Below are 19111 nucleotides of genomic sequence, written 5' to 3' on the forward strand. Positions count from 1 at the left end.
GGCCTCCAAAGGTTAGCCCTTCTGCCACATAAAGCAAAGTGGTGGGTGGATATCTGACAGCAAACTGGCCACAGACTAGCATGGGAATACTGGCAGGGTTGGGAAAGCTACTGTAATGTGGGGATATATCGAAGGGGAGTCACGGCTGGGTGGTCATCAGCTATGAGAGTGAGGAGATCAGGAGTTAGTGATGAGGCGAACACAGCTATCTAAGGCGCCCTGGCAGTGTGAGACCACGGCTTTCCAGAAAGTGACGTCTGAAAGCTGCCATGAGGCCAGATTCTGGCATGGGCACAGTTATGTGGCCATGTCCACACTTGGCAGGGTCTCCTGTTCCCTCTGAGCTGAACTGTAGGTATCTGCTGGCCAAGAGGTTGGCTGGATGGCAAGCAGATGAAGAGAAACAAATAAAGGAGGAGACAGTTACAGATGATACTCAGGAGGGACAGACTCGGGAAAATGCCAGAAATAACGATCACAAGGGGCCTAGTGGAGACAAAAGGGATCCAAGAGGATTATAGCTTTATCTAGTCTTAATATTTTTTAAGGGAAAAATATTTTAAAATACTGAGCATATTATAATAAAAAAATTTTTTTTAGTTGATTGCACATCTTTCATACATGATATTTATCATCGCCTGGGTGGAAGTTTACAGGACAAATTAATTTCCCATTCAATAGTTCATAACGTATGCTGTCTGACAACATTAGCTGCAATTCTCTCGATGCAACAACACTCTTCCTACTTTCCCCTTGGGTTCCCCATATCCATTTGTCTTTGCGCAACAATGAATGAATTTTTCAAAGAGAAAAACAAGCTGGGGCGGGATAGGGTAGGGAGGAAAATGTGCAACAATGAGTGAATGGAAATCCAAGTTTTCTATAAACTTTTGTTAAAATCACAGTAAAAAAATTACAAACAAAAGCAAACAAAATTGTCACATGCTCTCTCATAAAGTCCACAGGCATATTAAAGGAATTTAAGCTTCTTACGGCAAAGAAATCCATTCAAAAAAAATTTAAAAAGAAGAGGATGAGACAAGAGCTAGTCCTTCTTCCAACACAGTAAGACCACGTGCTATGCAATCGGAGGAGGACACTCCAGTTACTTACCTTTTCCCACAGAAAGAAAAGCAGCACAATTGTTACTATGAAACAGCCTATAGTTCCCCAAGAATGCTCGATCAGCTCTCTGTTCCTTTCATCACAAAATGACACTTTTTATTTGACATCAATCCAGCTTCTAATTGAGAGCTGCATGGAAACCTTCTCAGAAAATAGCTATTTTCAGGGTCACTGTTTCTTTTGAGGAGGTTCAATAGCCTTTGTTTCCATGAAATGAGAAAGACAAGTACTTTGGGTTAGTAAATGTAACTAACCCGCGGGGCACTGGTCCTATCTGTTGTTCACAGGGTACTAAGTAAGTCTAGTCAATCCAATGATACCTATCAACAACAATCAGCATTATTACAGCCCAGAGATCAAATGCAAGGGACTGGCTTTAGAGTGAAAAATCCACAGAGAGTGGTCCACAGCAAAAGCTCCTGCTCCAAGAATGTGGAGGTGAACTGGCAGCCAGGTAAACCAGCTGCTTGCCAATCAAGGCCCTGGACCAGCAACTCATTCTCCCCTTCAAATGTCATCTGCGAAGATCAGCTGTGGAAACTCACCATCTACTTTCAGATGCTACAGAGACTGGAAAATTTGAAAACCAAATGCCATGCAGCCCACTTAATAAACACTTGTTGACTGACTGGCAAAGTGGAGATTGATGAAACATACATTATTGTTCACCCGCTATGAACTTCCCCTGGCTTCCTGACATTGTGCATAATTACATTAGGATTATGCAGCCACCAAACACACAGCCTGAATATCCTCCCTCCTGGACAAAAAAAAAAAAAAACAACCCCAACCCTCGGCAAAAAGGCTGGAGCGGAATCTGCTTGAGTTGGGCAGTGCCTGGTGGTTTTGTGCCTGCAACACATTAGTCCAAGCCCAGCTCTGTGAGGGGGACTTGGCATCTTGATGTTTTAATCACCCGATTCTGGACCAGAAGGTGCTGGGGAGCCAGCCGAGGTGGGAGGCGGGTAATTTTATTTTCCCCACCATCTGTGCACACAACATATGAAAACACAACAGAATCACCATATGGTCCGAAGCTTTAAATATGTCATCAGGCATCCTATGAGTTTAAGAAGAAACCAGTTGGCAGGACTGACTTCTACTGGTTACTGAAAGAGAATCATTTATCTCTGACTTCAAATGGCCCTTCCTTAAACACACAAACTAGTCATCAGGCTACACTGGGAAACTACATTACAGTTTCTAACGTCTCCTCACTGATCATCTCACAAGAACCTCTCGATAAATCTGTGAGGGTGGTGGGACTGGAGTCCTCACTGCTGCTGACTGAAGATCTAACTCCTGATTGACTGATTTATCACTCCCAGACCACCTCCTTAGAAAGTTCGCATCTAATGCACACACATACCCATGGCTTGGCCAGCTGTCGGTGATCGTTCGCTGCCTTCTCACTCCAGCACCGTCTGGTTTTGAACCTAGAGAACCACAACTATGTAGGAGGCACAATCCCTCCCATTCATGATATTTTTCTAAATGCTGAACCCAGACCACTTACACGAGAATTGCCTGGAATGCTTATTTAAAATGCAGATTCCTCTGCCCACTCCGAGAGCTATAAAATCAGAATGTGCCTTTTGGCACGCTCCTGAGGGAGTCATTAAGCATTCTAATGTTTAAGAACCGAGGCCACAATACAGAACGGCTTACAGAGCTTAAACGGCTGGAGGACATACTTGAGGGTGACAACTTTATGTTCTAAGTTGTTCTTATTGTTTTGTGTCAACAAGGTGCACATGAACAAGGGATCTGAACCCCGTCCTGTCCTGTGCCATCTTCACACTTCCTGACATACCAGAGCCCACTGTGGCAGTCACCATGTCAATCCACCTGGTTGAGGGTCTTCCTCTCATTCATCAACCCGCCACTCTTCCCAGCGTCATGTCCCTCTCCAAGGGATAGCCCCAACTAGCATCATGCCCAAAGTATGTGAGGTGAAGCCTCATCATTCTTGTCTCCAGAGAGCATTCCAGCTGCACCCTCTCCAAGACATATTTGTCTGTTCTTCTGGCTGCCCACAGGATGTTCAGTGCTCTTCTCTAACACCACAGCTCAAAGGCATCAATTCTTCTGTCATCCTTATTCACTGCTCAGATGCATAGCAAGTGATCAGAAAGATGATGGCCTGAATCAGACACAGCTTAGTTCTCAAGCTGACATCATTACTCCTCAATAATCTGGAGAGGTCTCTAACTGCAGACTTTCCCCGTGCAGTTCATCTCCTTATTTCCTGACTTCTGTTCTAGGTTGTTGTTGTTGTTGTTATGTGCGGTTGAGTCGTTTGTGACTCATAGCGACCCTATGTACAACAGCCCTAAACCCTGCTCTATCCTGTGCCAATCTTATTGCCTCTGACACACCCATCCCAATTACCCCAGTCACTGAATCAATCCATCTCATAGAGGGACTTCCCCTCCTGCGCTGTCCCTCTACTCTACCCAGCATGTTGTCCCTCTCTAAAGACCTGTCTCTCCTTACAACATGTCCAAAGTATGTCAGATGAAACCCCAGAATCCTTGCCTCCAAGGAGTAGCCTGGTTTAACCCTCTCCAGGATGAATCTGTTTGTTTTCTTGGCAGTCCATGGTACATTCAATACTCTTCTCCAGCACCACAACTCAAAGGCATCAATTCTCAGTCTATCCTCCCTAGTCATTGTCCAACTCTCTGATGCATAACAAGTGATTGCAAAAACCATGGCCTGTATCAGGCGCACCTTAGTCTCCAGAGAAACACCGTTGCTCTTGAGTACTTTAGAGAGGTCCCTAACAGCAGACTTTCCCATCGCAATACGTTTTTTTATTTCCTGGCTGCTGGTGCCAAGAGTGCTGACCGTGGAGCCGAGCAAACTGAAGCTGTGAACAATCTCAATCTCTTCGCCATCCATCCTGATGCTACCGATTGGTCCAGTGGTGAGAATTTTTGTCTTCTTGACATTGAGCCTCAGTCCATACTGAAGGCTGCAGTCCTTGACCCTCTGCAGCAAGTGCATGAGGTCCTCCTCAGTTTCAGCAAGCAGGTTGTATCAACTGCATAACACAGATTATTAATAGATCTTCCACCAATCCTGACGCCACACATCTCCTCATAGAGCCCAGCCTCTCGGATAATCTGCTCTGCATACAGGTTGAAAAGGTATGGAGATAGGACACATGCCTGGCATACACCCTTCCCAATTTCTGTTCTAGGTAGTGCTCCTCAAACTCCACTGGCACATGTTCAGGAGTCTGTTAGCTCTCATTCATCACTCCCTCTAGGGTGCTCCTTAGAGGTAAGGACAGTGAAACTTCAACTCACATACTTGGGGCATGCTGCTAGAAGGGGCTAGTCCTTGAAAAAATACACCATGCTGGGAAAGGTGGAAGGTTAAAGACAGAGACAGTGACTGTAGTAATGGGTTTGAGCATGTCAGAGACCACGATGAGGGAGCATGCCAGGTGAGGTTCAGAACCGTCATTCAGCGCTAACTCAACGGCACCTAACAACAACAACAGCTCTCCTTCACTGTTTTAAAATGTCTTATTTTCTTATCATTGTTACTCTCACGAGAGAAGCTCAAGATACGCATATTCTGGATCATCTATCACTGCACATAGTTGTTAGAACTGTTCACAAACACTTTGTTTCTCCTCTGTGAGGTTAGAGGTGGCCAGGTGAGCGGAAGTGACATATATACAGGAACAAAGATGTAAAACCAGCATGGCTCCTCATTCTCCTTGGCCCCAGCCACAGTGACTGCTCTTGGCCAGGTCCCTACAATGCACAGAGCCCATCTGCTGACCTATATCGGGTATGTATGTAGCACAAACAAAAAAAATAAACTTTGGTTGTTTTAATCCAATAGATTTCAAACTGTTCATTATTGTGGTATAACCAAGAGTTTTTCTGACTGATATCATCATCAAGACTGAAGTAGGTGTTTGAGGTTGACTTTGTGTTTTGGCAAAGTGATAAACTTGAATGACAGTTTCACCTCTAACTTATACCTACTATGTTTCAGTCCAAAGAATTTGCAAGTCCTTACGTTTGAGAAATATCATGTTGGGTTTCTTTTTTGGGAGGGGGCTATTTCTAGTCTCAATGAACAGCTAGTACAGACCTAAATAAAAGAGCTGCATATTAAAAAAAAATACATTGTATCAATCAACTCACAAATAGTTGAGGCTTACCAGCCTGCGAACTCCTTGGAAACAAAGGGCACCATAGATTGTACATACTCAAAAAATATTGGTTATTATTAAACATTTGATAATCCTTATCCAAGGGGAGCTAAAGAGACCTTTCCTGCCCTTGTGAAGCTTGTAATGACAGAAGCTTAAACTGATAGGAGCATGTGGTGAACACATGTTCTGACTATGAGCTGCCATCTAGTTGGCTTCAGGTTCAGGTCGACCTTACGCACAACAGAAAGAAGTACAGCTCATTCCTGCACCACGCCCGTGACGAGCTGCAAATCAGAGGACGTGAAGCATACAGTTCACTGGTGGGTTTCCCCAGAAGATGGCCAGGCCTTTCTTCCTAGTCCACCTTAAAGAGGGTTCTGCAAAAACCTGTTCAGCATCACAGCTTCCATTCAGGTTGCTGGCACAACTCCTTATCACTAGGTCACCAGATAGCAAGCATATAAAAACAGCTCAGCCTCATGAGAAGAGTAACCAAGAAGAGGTAATAAAAAACACTATTAGATGCCATTTTCCATGCATGAAATTAGCAAAAATTTTAAAAAATCCAACATTACTTACAAGTATCAGGGTATTGTTGTTGTTTCTTGTTGATTACCGTTGAGTCAAGCATGACTCATAGAGATCCTATGAACAAAAGATCCGAAGCCTTTCTATAACTATCATCATTTCTCAAAGTTCATAGTTTCCAGAGGCATATTACTTAGGAAGTGGATGCCACTCCTGCTTCCAATAGGGAAACAAAAATTGTCATTCACTTGTAGTGCGAGTATAAATCAATACTAACACCTTCAAAAGCAATTTGTCAAGATGCAGTAATGTTGATGTTATATACATTCTATAATCCAAAAATGTCACCTCTCACACAGCAAAATAAGGAGTCAGGTACAAGTAAAATGGAAACAATCTAAAATGTCATCAAGGGGAAAATGAATGATTAAATATTATCATAGTTATACAGCTTTATAAAGGATAAACTAATTCCACACATATATGCCTGGACAAATCTTGAAACAAAATACTGAATAAAAAAATTTTAAAAACTCTCTAGGATCTCTGGTGGTGCAGTCCGTAGGGACCTGTGAAGCTAACGAAAAAGCAGTACCTAATTAAAACAAAAAATACCATATGCTAAAATACGATATATTAAAAAAAATTCTTTGAATTAAGGAATCAGAATTAGATTATGGAGGAATAAATTCAGAATATGCTATTTTAATAACTGAATTGAGGCTACTATGTCAAAATCTCATTATCTACTACAAAAGGATGGTAGGTCTGCGTGTTTGTGATAATGTCCTATGTTGGAAATGTTCATAATTTTTAAAAATATCACAAGAACTAAGGATATATTACATTAACTAAGAGATATGAGTATAAAAAAGCTAGAAGGTAACCCAGAATAGAATCTGAGGTAAGGTGGGCAAAATTTTTGAAAATACAACTTACTAAAACTCACACACAAAGAAATAGAAAATCTGAATTGTCCTATATTCACCAAAGATAAAGAATTCATCACTTTAAAATTTCCCACAAAGAAAAACTTTGGCCCAGATGGTTCCACTGGTAAATGCTGTCACATATACAAGAGGAGGGAACATTTCCTCGCTCATTTTAATGAGGTCAGCATAACCCTGAAATCAAAATAAGACAAAGAAAAAAAAACAAAAACAAAAAGACAAAGATATTACAAACAAAAAACCATGAGAGATCATTATTTCTCATGCACATAAAATGACCTATGTAGCAAACCCAGCAATGTACAAAGAGATGATTACACAATTTCCAAGCAGAATGTATAACAAGAATCCAAAGCTGGTTTAATATACAAAAATCAATCAGTATCATTCACTGCATTAACAGAGTAAATGGTAAAAATCATATATCATCTCAACAGAGGTAATAAAAGCATTTGAAAAAGCAACACTCAGTCATGACATAAACTCTAAGTAAATTAAGAACAAAGAAGAGCTTTCTCAACCTGCTAAAGAATTAGTAGGGATGGAGGAGGACAAGGAAAAAATGTAAACTGTGAGATGGCACCTCCATGCAGGAGAAAATATTTAGTAGTGGATGGCAGGCCAAGAGAGCAAGATGTATCAAGGAGGAGTAAGTGGTCCACTAAACGATACGGTGTTGAGGCTGAGAAAGAGAAAGCCAGAGCTCCACGGAAGTCACGGGCAATCTTGAGGACAGTCAACTCTGTGCCATCTTATCTTTTACTTCTCATGCTGCTATTTTCAGTGTGCCTTGGGATTTCTCTACATATCTCTATTCAAGAGCAAAACCAACAAATAAGTTATAGAAAAAGGCAAAATTACTGAATTTTTCTCACTTCCCAATTTTTAATCTAAGGCTCCAGTATATCTACGAGAGCATAAACCTCGGTGTGTAGAATAAAGCCGGAGTTCAATGACTATTGACTGAATTAATCAATACTCATGTCAGACTCAGACAGTGCAATCAGTTAGTCCTTACTTCCTAAAAGTAAAAATCACTGAACTTGACCTGAGTCTAATTCTGGTCCATTTCTGAGACCAGTCCTAATTGTAGGTAGGAAGGATTTTAAAATGACAGGGAGCTCAGCAGGTTTTCATACTGTTGACAAACAGAGATTTTTCTATCTCTCTATTGACAGACACTTACAGGACCAGTTATTCACTTGGTTTGACATATGTGGGATGCTGGGACTTAAAGATTAAGGAAATTAATTTAAGAATAACTTGGAGGACAACCAAAAAAGATAGCTTAGTATCTTCAACAGATCAACAGAAATTGAATAAGAGAATCTAAGACACATCCTAATCACACAGGCCAAGATACTGCAAATCAAATGACAAACAGTGGTTTCACACGTACCACACAAATCAAGTCCCAGGATTTATGAAAGAGATTGCAGGCAATGATTTGCTGTCAAGCTGCTTCTCAAAGAGTAACGGTAACTGTATGCATCATGCTCTGGGGAGAGGAGAGCAGGGATTAACTTGGTGGTGAGTGGCTTTCCTGAGCAGCCTGGGCAAATCAGATCAGTATAAACAATGATTACAGACACCACTTATTAAGGAATGGTTATTATGCTCCGGACACACGAAATATCTTGTCCAATTCTGGCAACAACTCTATGAGGAAAGAAATACTGTTATCTTTATTTTTAAAGATGAGGAAAGTGGAATTCGATTTGGAGATATTAAAGGACATGAATAGGGTTCTTTAGCTAGAAATGGTACAATTCCAGAATCCTGCCCAGACCACAGACTCAGTCACAAGTGAGAGACTCTACATTGACTGTTGAATTCGAGCACTTCAGTACCCTCTGGGCTTGGAGCTGGGTCGCAAGCTTTCTCTGTAGCATCCTGTTGTAGCTAAGGACATTAGAAATCCCACCTGCACCCTCCAAACACCTATCTGCTAACAACAGTCCTCCCTGAACTCTATCATAAATATAGTTTGAGTGTATTAGTTTAATGTTCAGTGGTTTGTCTACATGTACTAATTATCCAAAACAGAGTGGCATTAGGTGGGGAAAAATACACAAATCTGGTTTAAGAATCACAGTTAGATAAAGAACTGTACTCAGGCAAAGAGCCAAGTCATTCTGCACCACCTCTTTCTAATAAACATAGCAGTGATGATGGAAGGTAATGTCTGGGAAATAGAACATCTGCCATAAATCAGGGTTTACCTTTAACCATCCTAAGGAGAAACGACAGCCTCTGGATTTTGTAATAGAAAGTCATTAACTCTACAAGTGCCAAAGAGATACTTACAACTTGTTCTTTTTAGAAATCCTTTTTGTTGCCAATGTAAACTCAGTTTAAATTTTTGGGGTAACTGATACACTTGTCTTTCTAAGAGAAAAGATTTACAAAAAACTGGGAGGTGGCAGAAATATTTATGTAGACCCTGAAAAGTTAATAACAGGAATAGTTAGTCAGGTGTTGGTAAATGTTTCTCAACTGGCTTGGGGGGTTTGCGGGGAGGTGGCTTATTTACAGCATTCAGTGATCTCCAGACACAGCACTTGAAGTCTGGACATGCTCACCCGTTTATGTCAAACAATTTAGAAAGTGGCTACTTGGTCAACCACCTGAAAAGATTCATATTTGTGCTCATTCCAATGAAAAAGAATCCAACAGAATGTGTGGAAATTATCCCACAATATTATTAACATCATGTTGTTTTGTTGTTTAATGCCGTCGAGTCGTAGACAACTCATAGCGACCCTATGAACGAACAGCCTGAGCACTGTTCGTACATAGAGTTTCCGGAGGCAAGCCATTTCGGAAGTGGATGCCGCTCCTGCTTCCAGGCTTGATTTAGTCGGGAAGCTACATCATATACAAGTAAAATTATGCTAAAGATAATTTAAAAATCATTGCAGCAGTATATTAACAGTGAACTGCCAGAAATTCAGGCCAGATTCAGAAGAGGACATGGAATAAGAGAGATGATTGCTCAGATCAGATGGATCTTGTTGAAAACAGAGACTACCAGGAGGATGTATTACCTGTGTTTTACCATGTAAAGTGACTTGACTAAGAAGCAGTTGTTTAAATCAAACAAGACAATGCTGCTATGGTTTATAATCAGGAAGCAGCGTGCAGAGTGTCGCCTTTCATCATACTTTTTCAATCTGTATGCTGAGTAAGTAATCCAAAAAGATGGACTATAGAAAGAACTCAGCATCAGGACTGGCAATTTCTCTAACAATCTGTGATAATGCGGATGGTGTGACTTCGCTTGTGGAAAGTAAAGAAGACTTGAAACATTTACTGCTGAAGACCAAAGATTATACATGGATATCTCAACATAAAGAAAACAAATCCCTACAAGTGAGCCAATAAACATCATGATAAATGGAGAAAAGACTGACGTTGTCGGGGATGTTATTTTATTTGGATCTATACTCAACGTGCATGGAAATAGAAGTTAAGAAATCAAACATGTTCATTTTTGCTTATCAAATTATCTACTCCTGCTTATACACTACATAATAGGTACATGTAACGCACTTTATTATAGTCACCTTCTTCTTTTAACTGGCCAATGCAGTTGTTATGTTGTAGTTGTTGTTGGTATGCGTGTTTGAGTCGCCTACAAATCATAGTGACCCTATGCACAACATCTCTGAAACCCTATCCTGAGCTAATCTCACTGTTTCTGACACATCTACCCTCATTACCCCAGTTACTGTATCAATCCATCTCATCTAGGGTCTTCCTCTCCTGTGCTGTTGCCTCCAGGCAACATGCCTAAAGTATGTGAGACCGAGTTTCAAAATCTTTGCCTCCAAGGAGCAAGGTGGTTTCACCTTCTCTAGGACAGACCCGTTTTTCTCTTGGCAGTCCATAAAATGTTCAATACTCTCCTCCAGCCCCACAACTCAAAGGCATTATTTCTTCTTCTATCATCCTTAGTCACTGTCCAGCTCTCTGATGCATAACAAGTAAGAGTAAAGATCGTGGCCTGGATCAGGCGAACCTTGGTCTCTAGACTGACGTCATTGTTCTTCAGCACTCCTGAGAGGTCCCTGACAGCCGATTTTCCTTACGCAATTGGTCTTTTGATTTCCTAACTGGCCAATGGGGTAGTTACTGTTTTATCCCTATTTTACAGATGACAGGGAACTAAACCTTGGGGAGGTGATTTACCTGTAAATTTCACACCCTTCAAGACCCACATCAGGTGTTCTCTCACTAACAGAACCTTTCTCATTTCTCCCCAAATATATTTTTCTTATTAAATTTCTTCCCCATTATAAAATAAATACTTTTGTCATGGAATGAATTTTATGCCTCTGCACCCCAATCCCACCTCCCAATACAAATCTGCAATGATATAGCGTAGAAACTATGTCATGATCCTCCATAATCTGATAAAAGAACCCAGATGCAAGAGGATTAAGGGTGGAATGCAACCGAGCCCTGCTCCAACTCAGGGAAGTTGCCTCTTTCAGCTCACTGAGGAGCTCTGGTTAGCCTGGTGGGTGAAGAGTTGCACTGCCAACCTGAAAGCAGGCAGTTCAAATCCACTAGCTTCTCTGGTGGGAGAAAGATGAGCAATCTCCTCTCATGCAATTTACAGCCTCTGAAAACCCACTGGAGGAGCAGCTTTGAATCAGCTCTGGCTCAACAGTACACAAGCAACAAAAGAGAGAAAAGAGAAGGAAAGTGCTGAAATGGGAGGGGCCTCAGCACCACCAGGAATGAACTGCCAGGCACGGAATGAGTCCCTCTGGACTTGGGTCTCTGAGGGAGGCAGCTCCTTGAGAGCCAGGACACATGAAGATCACCAAGAAACATCAGGCCGACAGATGCTAAAGGAAAGAAGGACCTTCCTCCAGAGCCACCAGAGAGGGCCTTCTAGTGTTGGCAACCTGAATTTGTACTTGTAGCCCCCTAAATTTAAGAGAAGACAATGCTGTTTGTTAAAGCCATCCACTCATGGCATCTGTCATAGCAGCATTAGATAACTAAGACAGAATTCATGACAGAATCGGAAAATATAAGGAAAATCTCTGTGACCTCCCATCTCATGCACATTGTTTGATCCATATTTGTATTACTAGAGTCATCCTTTGCCCTGTACAATGATTACCTATTTATAAGTGTTTTGTCCCCAGCAGACCCTGAACTCCTCCTAGCCGGAGCCCATGTGCTGTCTTATTTCTATCTACCTTTCACTCCGCCCTCACCAATCCCTGGCACATTATCCAGCAAAGGGCAGCTCCCAAACTGATGTGAACGCTTTATTATGTTTCCTGATTCATAAAAGGAAATGCTGAGTCTTTCATGTTTATCTTCAAAGCTGTCCTAATCTTAACTAACGTCTGTTTTCTTCATCTGTCCTTTGAATACATATTAGCACACTCCTGCTGTCGCATGCCAGGTAGACTGGTGCTGTGCCAGCTGGAGGTGTCCTTACCTGCATCCCTCTCATCTTCTGGAACCGCGCGATGGTGTCACTGATGGTGTAGACCCGCACATGGCCCATGTGGAGCTTGCCGGAAGGATACGGGAACATGGACAACACGTAAAACTTGGGCTTTGATTTCTAGGAAAGAATGACATGCCAAAGAGGACTCAGTAAGCATTTAATCGGAACCCTGTGCACACATGCTATTTTTCAAACTTTATTCAGGGTAGCAATTTAACATTTTAAAGGTTCCCTCAAAACAAACTTCGTCCATAAAGTAAACTGACAAAATTGTCATAAATCAAACTTCTGAGCCCTGGTTAAAGCAAAATAATGTCTGAAATGATGCCAAACCATGTCAGAGTATTTGTAATCTTTTCATTTTTCCCCCCTTCTTTGGAGGGAAAAAAAAGGTTCTTTAATGTTTTTAGCAAGGTCTAAAAGAACTGTATTTTTTTCCCAAGTGAAATTTTAACACATATATGCATATAATTCAAGAGAAAAAGTTGAAGCACACAGATGTGACATCTCTAAAAATGGAACGTTTTCCTCAACTTTCTTTAGCTGCAACCAGACGTGAATGCAGCAACAGTCAAGCTCCGAGCTTCGCTGTTTTAACAGCTTACCTTTCAAGATGGAAATTTCAGCCACTAATATGACAAAGCTGGCTTCTTCCCAGGAATGACACATAGGTGACCTCAGGCCAGAATTATCCAACTCTCCAGCTTCCCTTGCGGCAGCTTTGTTTTGAGGACTGTAATAAAAACTGCGCATCTATCTGAACACAGGGCAGAGAGTCCTGATTGGACCACTGACTGTTAGTACTTTTGTTCTTCCACGGGTAATACTGGGAATGTTGTCATGATTGGTATGCATGAGAGGTCAGCCTTCAAAGGGTAGGTGGTAGTTATTTGATCCTGTGTGGGGAGGAGGCCTGCGATGCAAGGACTCTCGCTGTGTATCTTTTCCCCCTCAGGTGGTGGTTTAATGAATGCTGGACAAATGTTTGTTGGACTTTGTGCTGCCAAAGTCGGTAACAGGTTCTTGTGGGCTACTTACCACTGAAAGGTATTTACCCAGCAAAGCCGGCTAACCCTGACCAGGTTATATGTCTGTTCCCTAAGACTAGTTGCCTTTGAGGCATTTCCAACTCATGGTGACTCATGTGTGAGGGCAGGATTGTGCTCCATGGGGTTTTCAAAGGCCTGATGATGCAGAAGTAGATCACCAGCCCTTTCTTCCTAGGTACCTCTAGAAGGATTCCAACTTTTAAGTTAGCAGCTAACTTAATTGTTTGTACGACTCCAATCTGCAATTATTTTCTTTATTCCTACCTTCTTTTATGTTTTCTTTTTCTGTCGTTCTTACCTTCATAGTGTTTTTTAAGGTTCTGCTTCCCCCAAAATAATGAAAACAAATTAAAAACTGGATAGTAACAACCTTTCTATCAGGGCTGTGTGGAAGCCTGTATTTTTTGCTAAGTAGTTGCTGTGCACTATAGGGTCAGAACCAACCCATAGCCGACTCTCCCATGGGTTTTCGGAGGCAGTTAATCACACAGAAGGTGACTGCCTATCCTCCCACAGAGCTCTAATGGCCTAATGGCAAGACTGTGTGTTGCAATCCTGAAGGTACACAGTTCGAGGCCACCAAGTGTAACTGTGCAGGAAGCTTGTCTCTTTTGGCTTTGGTACAGCGAGCTAAGCTTTCTATTTCCAGGTTTACACATTTGTTTGAAAGTTGCATTTCTCACAAGGATTCTATGTTTACATGAAAAATGGATTTTAGGTGCCATATACAGTTTGCAACTTTTACAGGATCCTGAACGAAGTGCAGAGTCCAGGACATACATGTTCTGCTACACTTAACCCCCTCTTGAGTCCAGAGGGACACAAGTGTCCCACATAATTTTCCCTGAGTCCAAAAAACACACGTATCCCACATAATCCAACTCTCCATTTCCCCCCCCATTATTTTTCCAGAGGAACATATATGTCTCACATTAATATGTACTAAAATCTGTATTTCATAACAAAAAAGAATTACCTACCAAAATTTCAGATACATACAATAATTCAGAATGCATTCCATTTATGAAAACACATGAAATAGTTGAAAAAATCTGAGCAGAAAATAACTCAGTCATGAAAGGGTTATTTAGTTCAGAAAGTGAACTTATCTACTTAAACTCTATCCTTTTTGCTATAGATTTAGCCTATTTCCTTTTCCTTGGTAATTTTTAGAGGAATGGGGAAATGGCTGCTAGAAAGCTCTTTGAGGGCTGAAAAAGCAGTAAGAATGCTGAGACAGGCTATTCCTTGTTTCTTATTTTAAAGTTTTCTAAGTAAAAGAACTTTTATGATCACCTTGTTTTTATTACTGGGGCTTTTTTTTATATTATGTTTATTTAACAATCAGTCTTGTCTCTATTTTCCAGTATAGCTTCTTTATTAGAGTCTCCTTTTGGTATGCTTGCTCCAATAAAGATAAAATTAATAATAGCAAAATCAAATACATACGCTCTAGGCTGAACTCCAAAACAGAGTTTATAGAGATACACAGAAAAAAACACTGCTAGCAAAAGTCATTAATATTCATGAAAATTCCTGTTTGTTTAGGAAATGGTACTGGACTTTCCTGCGGGCCCCAGCCTTTGCTTTTCTGTGAATTAAGTCATTTCTCTTGGTGACAATGAAGTGAGTTCTAGCTTGTGGGGGTGGAAAAGAGAGAAAGAATTTGAGTTCACGCTGTAACTGAGCAGGCATCAGACTGAAAAGGAAATGTTCATAATTATATAAAAAGGGTAAAGATTTAATTCTTTAAAAGGAATTAAGGTGTGTTAAGAGATGGAGGGGGGAAGGTTTTTATAAGTAGGTCTTATTGTTTTTGTCAGTTTATGACTTTAGGGGAAAGATGGTATCTTGAATTACGTTCTGAAGCTGTATGTCGCTGGGCCCAAAGGAAGACAGAGAGAAAGCACTTAAGTGAGAATCCGGAGCTCTGGTTCTGGTCCTCGCTTGCCAATCGCTGTAAGACCATAGGCAAATTCTATTATAGTTCTGGGCTCTCTCTAGAATGTGAAACTCAAAGGCGAGGCCCAAGGAGGCTTTGGGTGAAAGAAGGAGCCCAGGAATCAATTGCATCTGGGTTTCAGTTCTGCTCATGGTAGATGGGATCTTGGCAAATAACCTTTCTCATAGCTTTTCGTTTTCTCACCTAAAATTGAAAAATAGTAATAATAATAATAATTCCTCCTCTGCAGGGTTGTATTAAGGATTAAATAAGATAATAAGTGGAAAGATGATATCTGACACGGAGCAAAATGTACACCAAATAAAAGTTCTTTTGCTAATGATAATTAGGGTCTGATAGGGAGCTCTGGTAGAGTAATGGTTACACTCTTAGCTGCTAACTACAAGTTTGGTTGTTTAAGCCCAGCCAGCAGCTTCATGAGAGGAAAGACTAAGCAATCTGCTCCTGAAAACAGCAGGTGAAAACTAAGGAAGCCAGATTTACCCTGTCAAATGAGGTCACTAGAGTCAGAATCAACTCATAGCACCCAACAAAAGACAAATGATGCTGACGGCAAGACACATAAATTAAAAAAAAAAACACAACTCCTCTGGGTAGATCTGCAATGTGTTTAATCATTAAGTGAGGGTTCCTGGGAAATTCAGAGAATCAATGAATTCAGCTGCTCAATTGGAAGTTAGAGGTTCAGATCCACCCAGCCATCCCTATAGAGCACAAGACTGCTTTTATACACAATGAGGTTATCAGGAGTCAGAATCAACTCAAAACCAACTAGTTTAACACCGGAAGGAGGGCAGTTATAAAGGCTTCAGTATCTGCCAGCACTGAGTCACATTCTCACCTCCTAATACAGACACACCACAGGTGCCTTTTCTTTCTAGAACACTTCAGTTTGTTGTAAAATGTCTCCAGCCATTTTCTCATTGGATTTTCAAAACAATTCTGTAAGATCAACAATGCAGAGACTTACCTTACAACAGAAAGCCTCAGAATCAAGAGAAATGATATAACCGAGATTGAACTGATTTCTTACAGCATTGCTAGACTGACATTCACATCTCCAAATTCCTCTAAAATGTTCTCCACTACGCCACCTTCCCAGTCACACATAGTAACTTGTAAACTCCTTTCCAAATAGCAAAGCATACTTTCTTTATATTATTTGGTAATTAAAACCAAAACCAATATACTTAGGAAGATTAAAACATCAAAAAAATCAGAGAGCTACAATTTAAAAATATTTGGAAGTCACAAAACTCACGTAATGTGGACATGTCACCAGGAGGGGCAAGTCCTTGGAGAAGGACATCATGCTTGGAAGGGTATCAGGTTGGCACAAAAGAGGAAGGCTCTCGATGAGATGGATTGACACAGTGACTGTGGCAATGTGTGCGTCAGAGATGGTGAGGTTGGGTCAGGACAGGGTGAGAGGTTCAGTGCCATTATATTTACAGGGTCGATGATGTTAGTCACAGTCAACTTAGTGGCACATAACAACAACAACCTATAAACTACAATTTAAGAAAAAGAGAAAGGGAAGTTTTTCTCTTTTACTCTCGTCACTCAGAATTAATTTGCTCTGGAGTTTGTTTCCAAACTAAATTTAAGTAAATTAAATTGGTCAAACTGACATGAAAGATTTTTACTTTGTAATGAGGCAGCTTTTATTGTACAATTATAAATTACTTTCAAACTTAAACTTATTTTACTTGTTTTTATACTCTGTCTCAATACCAGATTTTTCTCCCTTAACCAATGCCAAAAATCATCCTTCTGTTTAACACAAACAGCCTCTTAACATTTTTTTTATAAGGCTCAATCTTATAGGCATCTGACAACAGAGAGAATCAGATGGCAGGGAGAGAAATAATGGTGAAGTGGGTGGAACAAATGGCTAAGTCTGGATTACTAACCAAAAGGTTAACAGCTCAAATCTACCCAAAAGTACCTCTGAAGACAGGCCTGGCTTCCAAGCAGTCATAGCCTTAAAAACTCATTGAACAGAATTCTAACCTGAACAGGTAGAGTTAACAGAAGCGGATGTTAACTTGACGGAAACTAACCTGAAACAGAATTTTATAAGGTTATATTCACAATTATGTGCTACGCATCAGAGAGTTGGACAGTGAATAGGGTTGATAGAAAGATAATTGATGCCTTTGAGCTGTGGAGCTGGAGAAGAGTGTTGAATATACCATGGACTGCTAGGAGAACAAACAGGTTTGTCCTGGAGAAGGTGAAGCTGGGCTGCTCCTTGGAGTCAAGGATACTGAAGCTCCATCTGACATACTTTGGGCATGTTGCAAGGAGGGACTGGTACTTGGAGAGGGACATCATGTTTGGCAGAGTGGAAGGGCGGTGAGATGGATCAATTCTGTGACTGGAGTGGTGGGAATAAGTGTGTTCCAGATGGCTAGGTTAGCACAAGATAGAACAGCGTTTAGAGCTCTTGTACATAGGGTCGCTATGAGTCGCAAATGACTCGATGGCACATAACAACAACAACAACAATTCACAAACTGCTTGTCTTTGGCCTAATCTCTTTAAACCTAAAGGTCTGTATTATTTGACTAGTAACTATTGGAGAAAATAAAATTTTACATCAAGTCCTATCTTATAGTGCTCTGCTCTGATCAGATTCAAACATTCAATCGAACAAGGGACATCATCCATTTGTTATGCTGACCAACATCAAGAGGAAAGGGTTCAAGTGTCTAAGTCCTTTACACAACAGGCTCGTCACCCATAGAAGGAGAGAGGTGGCATTCTGCAGAGAAGAGCCCCCCATAGAGACTGGCTAGAGACAGGCACCTAAAAGAGTTCATCTGGGGACAGTGCTCAGCTGAAACATCGGGACCAGATCTCAGAATCCAAACACACAAATGGAGAGGCTTGCTACACTCTATACCACAATGCTGACAGATCAGAATAAGGTTGGAGGCCAAGGTCATACAGGGAAGGGGGAAGTACTTCCTAGAACTATAGTTTAAAAGTTCCACAGCTGGTGTGCTGGATGCCTGAGTGCAGCCCTACCTGTCATTGCTCCTACTGGTAAGTTCTGCCTAGTAAACGGTGTCCCAGAATACCTGGTGTGGACACTCTGTCATTCAGTTCCCATGCACAACAGGGCCATAAGCATAGCAACCTCATGGAAAAAGCTTCTCAACACTACTCTTGCCTGCCTCACTTGCCCTTCATGGTTATGCCAAGAAATTGTTGGACACTAACATTACTGTCCTCCCCTTTCAGTAAGAAAACTAAGAGACTCCATAATTTGGTTCAAGGTCACATACTTAATACGTATCTGACCTCTGACAGTCAGTCCAGCCAGTCCTCGCCCTTCACACCTCACATGCTCACCAAATACTCACATCAGCATCTGACACTTTGGAGACTTGCTCTTTGATTCGTTGATGCCACCATTTCTCCACATCCTTTCTTGTCTGCAAGGTGTACTCTTTGGTCCACTGCCCCGTGGCACTGTAAATACTTCTGGTACATCCTAGAACCACTCTTCTTTTCCACATGATGACATCTGGCTGACTGATTAGCTGTCTTTTTAAAAGAGAGGCACACAAACCAAGTTTCTGCCGAGCGGAAGCCATTCTTCAGAATGAAGGAAGGTCCTGAAAGACAGGGCAAACAGCGAGCTTAAAAGCTGCCCCAAAACCTCTGAGTGCTGGGCCTCCCACTCGGCACAGCCCCAGCACTCTGTCCACTAACGTGCTTTCCTCTTACCCTTTAATGCTGTCCTTCCTGAAAAGAATATTTTACAAGTTATATTGTCCTAAATACAAATATTCTAATGATAAATATAAAAGTGATCTATGTTGCTAACAT

General features: G+C 41.2%; 1 protein-coding gene across 1 annotated transcript in view; it reads right to left on the reverse strand.

The window, feature by feature from the left end:
* The window catches only part of LARS2 (leucyl-tRNA synthetase 2, mitochondrial), a 162800-nt gene extending 143924 nt beyond the window's left edge, over positions 1–18876 (reverse strand). The window contains exons 1-2 of the mRNA XM_006892970.1: positions 18643–18876; positions 12248–12376 (exon numbers count right to left, since the gene is read on the reverse strand). Coding sequence (XP_006893032.1) covers positions 12248–12376; positions 18643–18876 — 363 coding nt within the window. The remainder of the gene's footprint in view (positions 1–12247; positions 12377–18642) is intronic.
* Positions 18877–19111: the final 235 nt, after the last annotated feature.

Source organism: Elephantulus edwardii, unplaced genomic scaffold, assembly GCF_000299155.1.
Source record: "Elephantulus edwardii isolate Elephantulus edwardi_28Jun2011 unplaced genomic scaffold, EleEdw1.0 scaffold00121, whole genome shotgun sequence".
Lineage (NCBI taxonomy): Eukaryota > Metazoa > Chordata > Mammalia > Macroscelidea > Macroscelididae > Elephantulus > Elephantulus edwardii.